General features: G+C 40.9%; 1 protein-coding gene across 3 annotated transcripts in view; it reads right to left on the minus strand.

Annotated features, from left to right (window-relative positions):
• Nucleotides 1-12,642, minus strand: part of LOC134679974 (arfGAP with SH3 domain, ANK repeat and PH domain-containing protein) — an 89,316-nt gene that overhangs the window by 2,436 nt on the left and 74,238 nt on the right. For 2 of the 3 annotated variants that reach the window (XR_010100411.1, XM_063538934.1), the window contains exons 8-15: nucleotides 10,719-10,941; nucleotides 10,251-10,431; nucleotides 6,408-6,689; nucleotides 5,857-5,976; nucleotides 4,504-4,690; nucleotides 3,687-3,815; nucleotides 1,789-1,898; nucleotides 774-821 (exon numbers count right to left, since the gene is read on the minus strand). Coding sequence is in view for 1 of the 3 variants with exons in the window: in XM_063538934.1 (XP_063395004.1) it covers nucleotides 774-821; nucleotides 1,789-1,898; nucleotides 3,687-3,815; nucleotides 4,504-4,690; nucleotides 5,857-5,976; nucleotides 6,408-6,689; nucleotides 10,251-10,431; nucleotides 10,719-10,941 (1,280 nt within the window). In the remaining 2 variants the exon portion in view is untranslated. The remainder of the gene's footprint in view (nucleotides 1-773; nucleotides 822-1,788; nucleotides 1,899-3,686; nucleotides 3,816-4,503; nucleotides 4,691-5,856; nucleotides 5,977-6,407; nucleotides 6,690-10,250; nucleotides 10,432-10,718; nucleotides 10,942-12,642) is intronic. The other variant, XR_010100412.1, reaches the window with a different exon arrangement.

Genomic DNA, 12,642 nt, shown 5'->3' on the forward strand with positions numbered 1-12,642 from the left:
AATGTAGCGTTAATTTGTTTGTTTGTTTGTAACTAATAATCTATTTTTCTACTTCTAAGAGATATCGCGCGAGAGGTAATGCAAAATAAATATTAAGAATTGAAATCACAACTTAGAATCGTTACGGTTAAGCTGTAAGCAAGTATATCATGCAAAATGGTAGAATTATAACCATAAGCTACGCAATGCTAACTATTTCATAGATAAAACATAACTTATGGTGTTGCTAAACATACTAATCTTGCCAAGAGAGTTTTTTGCCAATAACGATATTTTGTCCAAAACCGAATATAATTTTGTTTCTCTCCGAAAGTAAATTTGCGACGTTTGAAGGTTTTACCTGCTTAATATTGACAATCACTGAAGCCTAAGCAATTTTTAAAAGGATAACCAGTTTATTCATAAGATGGTACTATAAACCTCTTTCTAATCTAAAATAAGCACGAAAAATTTCGTACATTGAACCGTCATTTCCTATCTCAATCGCACGCGAATCCTTATATTACTGTCCTGCTCGCACAGTGGCATTCGTCGACATTATGAACGGGACAGCAATATGATTACGCGTGTGCGATAGAGATAGGAATTGGTAGGTCAATGTACTAAATTCTTCGCTTGCTTTATAAAGAAGATCTATCAAGTGATTGTCAATATTAAAATAAGCGCAGCGGTCCAAACGCACAAACTATTGCCCTGTGGTATCACATAAAAAACAAAAGTCTGGGGAAATCAAACAGGGGTAAGCGAGTAACACTAAAGCTCTCTTTCGTTACCCTTCTCAGTTTCGCTTTCGCCTTATCCAGGTGCAATCTATTTTTTTTCTGAAGCAAAAACAAACATAATCTGTACTCCATGTTAGTTGCTTATGATCAGTCCACTGAAGGATTCATGTGAACTCTTAGCCATTAATTTAAGTGTTACATGATACATTCAGTTATTATTTACAAAGTTTGTACAAGAACATATTAAGGTCTATCTGATATTTAATAAGCCTTTTTCATAAGGAATAGGTGGAATATGTCTATCTATCTATACCATATTATTGATGTAGATTTAGAATGTAACACTCCAACATTAGATTCGTAATGTGATGTTCGCGGTTTAATCCATTTTGCAAAAGTCCGTCAGCAAATATCTATTGTTTCCTAAAAAAAGTGTAGAGTCAAGTAGACCCACATTTCATTCGATCCAATTAATATTATGTATAAAAATACAAGATAAGAAAAGGAAATGACGGCTTAAATACATATGGACACTGGATGAGTCTAGATCTGGCGAACGCTTCGCTTGCGCGCCATTCGGTAATCACTCGTGCCCTGCATATAGTATTTACATATCCACAATATCAATCAGCGTGGCTTTCAAAAAGACACGCGTTTATCAGTTCCACTGGCCTGTTTACCGCAAAAATCTAAATTTCGTTATCTGCCTCCTTATTATTTTCCGTATTAAAGCGAGAGACGAACAGTTTCACGGTAGGTTTTCTGAATGGACCTTCTATAGACCAACCGCTTAAATGAGTCCTCGCCCCCGTACCGCAGGCGAGGACTAATTTAAGGCCGAGCCATACCGGCTTGCGTGTGCATGACGTGCGTGTGTGCCTGCGCTAAAACGTTTGGAACCGCACACGCACACGTCACGCAAGCGGTGTGCCATCTCTCATAAGGATCTGTATACTACAACGCCGCACGCGCACGTGCAAGTCACGCACACGCAGCCGGTGTGCACAGGCCTTTAAGCGGTCGGTCTATTGAAGAGGGTGAAGTATGAATCAAATGTGACATGTACCTTCCTCGGCGGCGGCGTGGGCTCGTCGCGGTGCGCGCCGTTGAGCAGCGAGCCCGGCGGCGGCGTCGGCGGCGGCTGCGCCGGACGCGGCTTCGTGGCGCCGTGCGACACTGCCAAACAACCAGAAACTATTTTTCTCAAAAATGGACGGCAAAGTCGACTTTGCCATCTAAAAAATAGGTCGCGAAGCGCGTAGTTTATGGTCAGTCAAAAATTAAAAAGTTAAAAACATTGCAGTCTCGATTTTGGGAATGCAATGTTGCATACAAATTCCATTATTTATCGAGTTCCAAACTTTTTAAAAGTTGAAATGCCCTTATCAAATGAAGGCACAGGCCCATTAAACAGCCAAACAGATGATTAGTACCGCGACTATTTAGATGTCTCAAATAGGTTGGCGTATATTTGGCAGAAAAATACACTTCTATTTTTTTATTAAAAAAATAAAAAGGCGGCAAGGGCTTTTTTCTGTCAAAACATATATGTAAGAACGTTGCTTTTGTAAAATATTTCTATGATATTTATATTTCTTGCACCATTTTTGAGAAAAGCACTATATATGACTCGGCTGGAAGGCTACTTGCTGGCTTCGGATTCAATTAAACGGACTCCCAAGGTCGTCCGTTTAAAACGAATCCTCAGCCTGCAAGTAGCTACTTCCGAGCCTCGACAATAATGTACTATATTTATTTACTTTAATCTTTATTGCACAATACATGAAGGTACAAAATTAAATGGCGGACTTAATGCCTTAAGGCATTCTCTACCAGTCAACCAATGGGTCAAACCAGAAAGATTAAGTAGGTGCAGTGTCTTTAAAGTAAATGAATTTGTAAACAAGACTCTATATGAATATAAACTTACACATATACTTAATACAAATAGACTTACATAAATACTATACATATTTATATACCTTGTTTGAATCATTAAGTTGACGAAGAAGAAAGTTTGTCAAGGAAATGCTTGCGCAGCATGCGCTTGAATGTGAATTTGGTCTGCGCTTGTCTGCATTAACTATTAGCACTATTGACGTGATAACGTCTTATAAATCGATGAACACCGACAACATGCACGATAAAGTTTCACATTGTGGACAGATCTCCATGGTAACGTTGAGGACGGATCTCCATGGTAAAGTTACGCAATGTAATGGTAATGTTTTCTTATGACGTTATCATGCAAAATTTATCACGTAAATAGACTTTTCAGACCATATTTTTTGTAAATTACAGCTGGACTACATCTATTTTAAGTAAAAAAAAAACTAAAATTAACTCGATCTAAAAAATGGGTCATTATTATGCTTTTATTCGAGAAAGTATCACAAGCTGACGTGGCTGCCATGTGACTATCATACTGTAAATAAACATTATTTTCATCACACTTGCTCATAGCATCGTCGTCTGTAAATCCTATATTTCGACCTAGGGCTGTAATGTGCGTCCGGAATTAGGCAGAATATTTACTTATTTATTTCCCTTTTTTTCCTGACAAGTGTGATGAAAAACATTGTGTGTGCAACGGGCGGTACTGGAATTACGAACTCGTGTTAATAAGACATCGCCTTTGGCTTCGGGCTTCAATTAACACTCGTTTCTAACTTCTTGTTTACAACCCTTAATACACAATGTACTATTATACCGTGACCGTGATGGCCGGCGCAAGCGTGTTGTGGAGGGGAGAAGGCGACCAAGCCTGGTTTAATGCTTTAGATAGCAGAAGGTGTCGTAGAAAGTAATGTGGCATGAGCTTTCAAAAATGTGGGAGGTCATGCCGCTCGCGTATCGGCCTCCACAGTCACCAAACCCGTTGTCTAAACAGCAATGCATAAATCGTCTGCAATAGACGGAAAGGCCTGTGATGATGATTATAAAGCGGAATCTGTGTTTGCTCACAGTGTAAGGAGCGCGTGCTGTCCGCCGACGGGGAGGGCGTGGAGCGGAGGGCGGGGTGCGGCGGCGGGTGCTGCAGCGCCGCGGCGGGCGGCAGCGGCGCCGCGCGCTTCTTCAGGCTGCCGATGTTGTCTGCGACATACCAAAAACTCACTATCAGATTGGCAGGGTCGCCATGTGGCGTGCGACGTGAAGACTAACACTATCTCTGCAATATAGGTTTATTCTGATATGTGATACTTATGCTAGGGTATATAGAAGGTACAGTCGACGTCAAAGAGATCTTTACGACTAACGTTACAAAAAATTATTTACACGACTTTATTGTCATAGCATTTAGGTCGTGTAAACATTTTTTTGTTACTTTGGCTGTAAATTTCTCTTTGACGTCGACTGTACATGTAAGAGAGTGTGTGTGTCATGTTATATATGATGGTACACATACACAATACGACGAATGGGAATCAAATGCGATCACCGGATCACAGCAAACATACGTCATCATGGCGATAAATCAGTGAGCATCTGACTAAAATCCCACAAAAAATTACCAGCGCCCACGACTTCTCGCGATGAATGGCATGCACAGAAAGTTTAAGTTCCTTTGACACTAGTAAAAGCTGCTCTTACCATTGATGGAGATTGTATATTGCTTAGTTAATCGCAGGTGTTCAGCAGTACGGAAAAGTCACCACTCGAACGTTCGTGTTCGCCCGCTCCGGCATATGGACAGTCGCGAGCGCGGGCATTTCCTGTCAATTTTACGCTTCTTGCTCGCAAGATATTTAAACAAATTATAAGATAAAAGCTGTAGACTCACAGACGTTAGGTTTCCTAGGCAGCGTGCCGGGGGTGGGGGTGGGCGGGTGGTGCAGCGAGTCGCAGGTGGAGGAGCGCGAGCGCAGCACGGGGGAGTCGCCGCCCGACCGCTCGCGCTCGCCCGCGCCGGCGTATGAGGGCGGCCGCGAGCGCGGGCATTTCTTTTCGGGAGTCACGCTGCCGTTTTGCTGAAATTTATAGTACATTATTGCAGAGGCCGGGAAAATGCAATGCGTGGATGAGTTTCGATTTTGTCGGACGACGCGAAGCGGAGTCCGACAAAGAAGACGAATCCACGAATTGTTATTCCTGCCGAGGCATATATAGTGCTTTTCTCCAAACATGCGAGGAAATAAGCTAAAATAATTATTATTTAACCATCAAGCATCACTCAAATCAAACCTTCACATCCAAAATGTCAAAACAATTTCCCTCTTTAATTAATTTTTAAAAGTTAAAGTCACAAACTTATTCTGCCATTCAGTATTCGTTCATTCAATATAATTGTGCAATATAGTTGGTCAAACCAACTTTTCAGTCAGTAAGAACCAGGAAAACTATACCCATCCTTTTCTTTTGGGTGCTAGTACTAGTGTAAGACAAAGATAGTATGATTCTCTTTGTCTATGTTTGAAATGAGAAAGTCCTTTGACAAACTATATAAGCTTTATGAACACGGATGAGATTTTTAAAAATATATAAAAATAATCTTTGATTTTATTAAGCAGTATTCGCACGATCATACACGTGAAATGATAGCTGATCGGGTCGTGTAGAAACGGCTCGCGGCAATAATAATTGGCCGTTTGCGTTTTTTATTATTAAAAAGTAAAAAACACTACAGTAATAAGTTATTACTGTAGTGTTTTTTTACTTCCCGTCCGCTAGAACAGGACAGCGATAGTTTGATGTTTTTTAATTAGAGTTTGACACTAACGAAGAACTTCCCTTACTATTTTTGCTATAGTAAGGTGAACATTTCCGAGCATATTGGAGAAAAATATTTTACATAAATTTCTGTACAGGGTCGGTTGCACCAAACCGTCTGCCATCGTTACAGCGTTCGCTAAATTTTGTTGTATGGGAAGTTTTATAGAACTCTGCTGCGTGACGTTGATCAATCTGTTAACTGTGATTGGCGCAACTGGTCTAGAGATCATCATATGTTAATAATGTTTTATGCGATTTATGGGTTGGCTCTATAGTAATGTTATTCAGTATGATCCGCATATTCACCCCTATGGTCAGACATAATAAAATCACCCTGTCTAACTTCTTTAGTACCTCAAGTTTTCCCTATCATTCTAGTAACATGGTATTTGCATTGCATTAGTTGAATAAGCTCTAATCTTACCCTTTCATCGATGACGGTATCGTCATCAGAGAAGTCAGTGGAGCCATCGTCATGCGACAAATTCCAGTCGATGTTGATGTTCTCAAACATACTTTTCTCCCGTTTGTCCACATTTTCCAGCTAAAACAAAAAACCTCATGTATAATACTAATCAAAAGTGTTTACAATAGTACTAGAGTCTCTACAGTAAGTTTGCACCCATTCGGAAGTGTCAATGTGCAGGACTCGGACTTGATTAGAACGCATAAAAGACTTAGCGTGCTCGAACTCTATCTACATTCTCAATGGGTAAGACTACATATCAATTTGATTATCTATGCGATTGCCTTAGGGCTATGGCATCGTCAATTTCCATACAAAAAACGTACCATCGTCGAAAACAGCATCTACAAGTGCTACACATAAATGTAACGTCATGCCCGAAAATATGGTTTTATCTTAGAGTTGGGCACCACAATGGGGTGATCACATCACAGGCCGACGTCCAAATTAAAGATACCATATCAATCGTATGCCAGAAAAGTGTGTATTAAGCGATTCCCAACACTTACCAACTCTTGGCACGCGTGATGTCCAAGCGTCCTCGCAATGAACAAAGCCGTCCTCCCACTCCCATCTTTAATGCTAACATCCGCGCCCGCCTTCAACAACAACTTCATAGGCTCCGTCCGATCCGTCGCCGCACATAAATGTAACGCCGTCATGCCCGAAGATGTGGTTTTGTCTAATAGTTGGGCGCCTCCGTTTTGGACTAGAAAATCAACGATGTGGAGGAAGGAACCGTCGCCTAGTTCACGGGAGATTGCTAGGTGTAACGCCGTTTCGCCGCAGTCCTGCAATTATAGATTTAGCAATTATAGAAAGAGAATCAAAATTCAATCTTATATGTAAAAGTTCAAGGTTGTTTTTTGGAGGAGTAAAGGCGCTCTGGGAGTTGGGATGTAAAGAAAGTATACGGAGAATGGGAACTCAATCATAACCTCATAACCAAACTGAACGAGGAACACTTCTACACAATAGGCTACGCTGATGATCTGGCAATATTAATATCAGGTAAATTTGCCAGTACAGTATGCGACCTCACCCAGGCAGCTCTTCGGATCGTAGAACGCTGGTGTAGAGATTTTGACCTATCAGTTAACCCCACCAAAACAGAAATGGTAATGTTCACCAATAAAAGGGCACTTGGCAACTTTACCAGACCAACACTCTTCCAGACTGAGCTACAGCTGACCGACGAAGTTAAGTACTTAGGGCTAACGCTCGACAGTAACCTCAACTGGAACAATCACATCAACAAACGCATAGACAAGGCGGGAGTAGTCTTCTGGCAGTGCAGAAGGATGATTGGTAAGAGGTGGGGACTCAACCCGAAAATTACCCTTTGGCTCTATAAGACTATAATCCGCCCCCTACTCTGCTACGGTGCTCTGGTTTGGTGGCCAAGAACAAACCTAGGCAACGTACGAGACAAGCTACAAAGACTCCAGAGGCTCGCATGCGCGGCCACCACTGGCTGCACGAGGTCCACTCCGACTGCAGCCATGGAGGTCATGCTAAACCTTTCACCGCTGCACCTACACATACAACAAGAGGCCAGTCTCTCAGCGGTAAGGTTACGAACCCTCAATATATGGTCTAACACCACAGGAGCTCTTCACACAGCATGCCTGGAAAAAGTATACAGCGAATTTCCAGTGCTCATGGCGGGCACGGATCGAATTCACAAACAAGCCATCTTTGACAAAAGGTACAAAATACAATTATTTGAGGACGACAACTACGAAGGACTCAATCCCCGGGAGCTGAGAATCTTCACTGATGGGTCCAAAACAGACAGCGGATCAGGCTCTGGAACCTTTTCAGAAGACCTGAACATGTCAATCACCACTCCGCTAGGAGCCCATAACTCGGTATTCCAGGCTGAGTGCATGGGCATCATTAACGCGGCGGCTGCCATCACTGCAAGGAAGGTAGTAGGATCCTCCATCCGCATACTCTCCGACAGCAGAGCAGTCTTAATGGCCCTAAAAAGCCATATAGTCACATCCAAACTTATACACGAATGCCACGAACGACTAATGGAGGTATGTCAGAACAATAAGATCACCTTACAATGGATCAAAGGACACAGTGGATCCCGAGGTAACGACGCCGCGGACGAGCTCGCCAGACAAGGATCGGGTGCGGGGGCGATAGGCCCGGAACCGATCCTCCCGATACCGTTTAGTAAGGTACGCTCAATGCTGCTGGCACGTACAGGGAAACTACACACAGAACACTGGCTAAACCAAACTGGATGCAGACAGGCCAAGCAGGCCATGCCTAGCATGAACGGTAAGCTCACAAGGGCGCTCCTTCAACTAGGAAAGGTTCGACTGAGTATGGTAACCAGTGTCATAACAGGTCATGGACTTTTTAACAAACATCTTTTTATAACAGGTGTCACAGACAGTCCCCTATGCCGTGGATGCATGGAGGAAGAAGAAACAGCCTCTCACGTGGTGTTGGAATGCAGCGGATTGGCCCCATACAGGGCAAAACATCTCGGATCCCCGAGTGACCTCCCCGAGGTCCTACTCAACATCAAAGGTTTGATAGGATTCCTCGAGGAGCTGGGCTGGCAAGACTAGCCCACCCCCTATCACGCAAAATAGGCGCAAGACGTCGAGTTGCGGAAAATCGCCCGAGCTACAATACAATACAATGGGAACTCAAAGTATCCATAGCTTACAATACGCATTGTTTTCGATTTTTAAATAACATTTTCAGCCTTAACAATAATCATACTCAACGGAACTCAAACAGATTTCCCTCGAAACTAAATCTTTGTTATATAAATATATGTTTTTTGGTAAACTCCTTAATAAGTGAAGAGCAACTAGCAATGTACAAATTGCAGAACATTCCCAAAAAGCGGAAACGTTCTCGAGAATGTTCTCAGAACATTCCTGCAACATGGAAATTATTGTTTAAACAAGAGAATATACTTGAAATAAAGTTTAAAGAGGCATAACTTAAAACTAAATGTTATTATGCATATATTATTGTCTATTACAGTTAGCTATTTTGTTGATGTGATAAGTTTACCAATAAATTGCTTAAATTCTCACTGTATTTCAGAGAACATTTCGACTTTCGACAATTTTTTCCAAAAAAAATTTTTTTTTTCATTAGAATCTAGAGGCCTCTATCTCCCGCCATGCCAAATCTCAGCGCGCTCAGACCAACTTGAAAAAATTAAAAAAAAAAGTCGGTCTTTTTGATTTTTTTTAATGCAGTTTGTTTTGTCTCGGGGCCCTCTATGACATTTGGTCGAGCACCCCCCACCTATCACGCACCGTTTAAAAGTTGCCATACAAAATAAAAGTGGCCAGTTTTCGCGAAATTGTTGCATTTTCCAAAAAAAAATTTTTCATAGGTATCTAGGGGACCCCGAGATTCCGTGACCAAAATTTCAGCGCGCTAGGACAAAATTAAAAAAGTAAAAAAAAAAAGTCAGCCATATTGAAAAAAAATGGCGGCGTCAAATACTGCCAGGGTCCCTCTATGACATTTGGTCGAGCACCTTCCACCTAAGTCTGACCGTTTGGCCGGCCCGTCATACATTTTTCTGACCGGAAGCGGACGACCAAAAGTCGCAATTTTCTGGGGGTAAGGACTACACCTAAAGTATCGTGAATATTCATGGTATAAACTACGATAAATAAATAAATTCTCGTTCTCGAGAACATTCTCAGAAGTTACCGAGAAATTCTCATGTGGAAAGTTTCGCAACTTTGGAAAGTTCTCGTGCGTGCATTGCTAAGAGCAACATAAGCTTTGGAGCAAAAAATATTTTAAAACATTATCCTAGAAATGCTAGAAGCATAAGGCATAAATATACTTAAAACAAATGCGTGTTCGTACATTTTATGTACATAAAATGTACGAACACGCACGTACACGTACGCACGTACACGAGTACATATGTGGAAAATTGGCAGTAAATATCCACATTAGCATATTATAGTTACATGCGCAATAAAGTCAGACAATACGCTATAAAATTTCCGTTGTACACGAGGGACAACAACAGGACGATAATTGAATTACTTTAGCTTCACATACTTAGTGAGCAAGTTAGAGTCACAGCCAAGTTTGCTCTTTTATTATCAACTTTATTTTTATAAAGAATGCACAAATAGGTCATCGAATAATCATTTAATTGAAGGGCAAAACGATAACTATTTTAATAACAAAACTTCCGTGAGATACAGTCATATTAAATATCTTAAGAACGGGTCACTCACGTATTTTAAGTCGAGCGTTTTTCGACTTAAAATACGTGAGTGACCCGTTCTTAAGATATTTAATAAGACGATAACTAAACTACTTTAGCCCAACGTACTTACTGAGCATGGTAGTGTCGCAGCCAAGTCCGCGCCTTCGGCGTACGCTTGTAGCAGATTTTGTAAGTGCCCGTTGTTGACTGCATGTTCAACTTCGGATAGTTTTTCTGCTGCATCTCTACACGTTTGCGCGGCCCACGCTCTGTATACGTATTTTTCTCGGATAAACCTTAGCCGTTCTTCCCTGAAAATATTATACATGCAATGATAATACTGTATTATGGAACACAAATAAAAATGTATTAAATAGAGCAAATTATCTTCTCGATAAAAAAGACTAATAAAATGTTGAGAATGACTATGCAGTCTGGACGGGAATTAAAGAGAGAAAGCAAATGTTTTTGCTTGGAAATTAAAGAGTACTGTTACAATTCGAATCTTCTTGTCCTAATATCAACGATACTTAAACTAAAAAACCTGCTTATTTGTAAATCGATAATCCTACATAATTCATACTACAACTCCACTTACATTGAGCTTTCTGGCGTCAACTTGTCCCTCTCATCCAGCATATTCTCCATAATTTCGTTAAACATCTGGTTGCCCATATGCCTCGCGATGAGCAACTGCGACGTACTGAGCCGGTCGAGCGTAAGGGACTGGATCCGGGATATATGCACACCAAGCTCCCGGTGGCTTCCTGAACACTCTATACAGACTATTACGCCGAAGTTTGTTGATAGCCATGTGGGATCTGGAATGAGACAATAATATGTTAACCAATTATCAAAAGAATTAACCTCTAGCCGCCCATACGTCAAACAAATTTTATTTTGTCAACACAAAGTTCAAATTAGAAAGGAAAAGGAGACCTTTTAATAGGTCTCTGGGCGGCTAGAGGTTAATTTAGCATTTAACTTTTCGTTTCAGCAGGCGTTCATCCTTGCCATGCAACAGTCAATATTACGCACGTCAGGTCACGTCACGTCACGTCACGTCAACTTTAAGAAATAGTAATACCAGGTAACGCTATACTTGAACTTGTCGGTTACACTTCTGTGCCCCCTTTCATTTTATGCCTGTGTAAATACATATGGCTTTGTATACACAGGCATAAAACAAAAAGTTGAGCATGCCAATTTCGTATAGACTATACACCGTTATATATGTTAATATACACCGTTCTCAAAATCAATAAGGTATGTGTACGCAGCCTGCACAAAATGTTAATTCTAATTTAACTTTTAAATGAACCTAATTGTAATTATGCATGCAATCGTAAAAAGTTTCTGCACCAATTAACAATACCAATCGAGTGGTGATAACGATTCCGTAATTAAAGTGCAGATACGAGTCGGAAACGGAGTTCCTTCCTGCGACGATTGGTGGTCAAGGCTGTGGTTTCATAACAGTTAATCGGTCATGGTCTCGGCATTAGAGTACTCTACCACAGTGTCGTTTACGAACGATTTTTCTAAAAGTTCTAGGAGGCGGCGTCGAGGAATACCATTAGAATAGAAAAGTTTCTGAAATACGAACAAATGTTCGTAGGATAAGCGATAAAACAGAGTGAAATTTTAATCACAGGCCATACTCTGCGTTAACTCTATAAAATAAATTGGTCATGATGAACTATTTCATACATTCCGGGATTTCGGCTTAAGGTGGGCTTATTGTGATGCCGCTGATTTTTATGGAACAGCCAAATTTTTTTCCCGTATTCGGGATTGATATATAATAATAAAAGTTGTCATTTTTGTATGAAAAAGCTGGGTCAATGTTTTAATGTGCTTACATTACAGTCGAATGAAATTGCGGGGAATTAAGTTGTGACGTACTTGTTACTTGAAAACTACACTATCAATTACATTGTATTTCAATAAAATGTTTCTCATACGTATCACAGTGGCCTAATTAAACCTCTAATCCGTTTTCACAAAGTTAAATAACAAACTAGGAACTAGTTCTAAACTGAATATTCGAACTTCGGTAAACGAAACTGTACCCAGAGCTCTACGACTGCATTCAAATATGGGGGTTATTCCCACTAGTTACCACCAAGTTCTTACCAATGGTAACTACTGGGAATTTTTTTCCCACCTTTTACCACTGGGAACTACTGGGAAAAAAAATTCCCACTAGTTACCACCAACTCGGCTTGGTGGTACATATTTTCCAATTGCAATGAACATATTTTCCAAAAGAATAAAAGTTAAATACAAAAAAAAGAAGTGTACGAATAGTACCTAATGTCCCTCTGGTAGAGTGTTATTACCATCCCGCTAGCGTGGGTGTTTAAGCAATCGAGCCGACCAGCGTAACATGACCGAGCGATGTACTACCCGATCGTAATTGACATGCGAGCCTATGCTGGTTAGTCCGAGCAGTCAGCCCATCCGAAGCGCGCCCTAAGCGGTTTTAATAACAACCATGCCCTTTACTTATTTACTACAAA

The sequence above is a fragment of the Cydia fagiglandana genome, chromosome 3 (assembly GCF_963556715.1).
Source record: "Cydia fagiglandana chromosome 3, ilCydFagi1.1, whole genome shotgun sequence".
In the NCBI taxonomy this organism is placed as follows: Eukaryota; Metazoa; Arthropoda; class Insecta; order Lepidoptera; family Tortricidae; genus Cydia; species Cydia fagiglandana.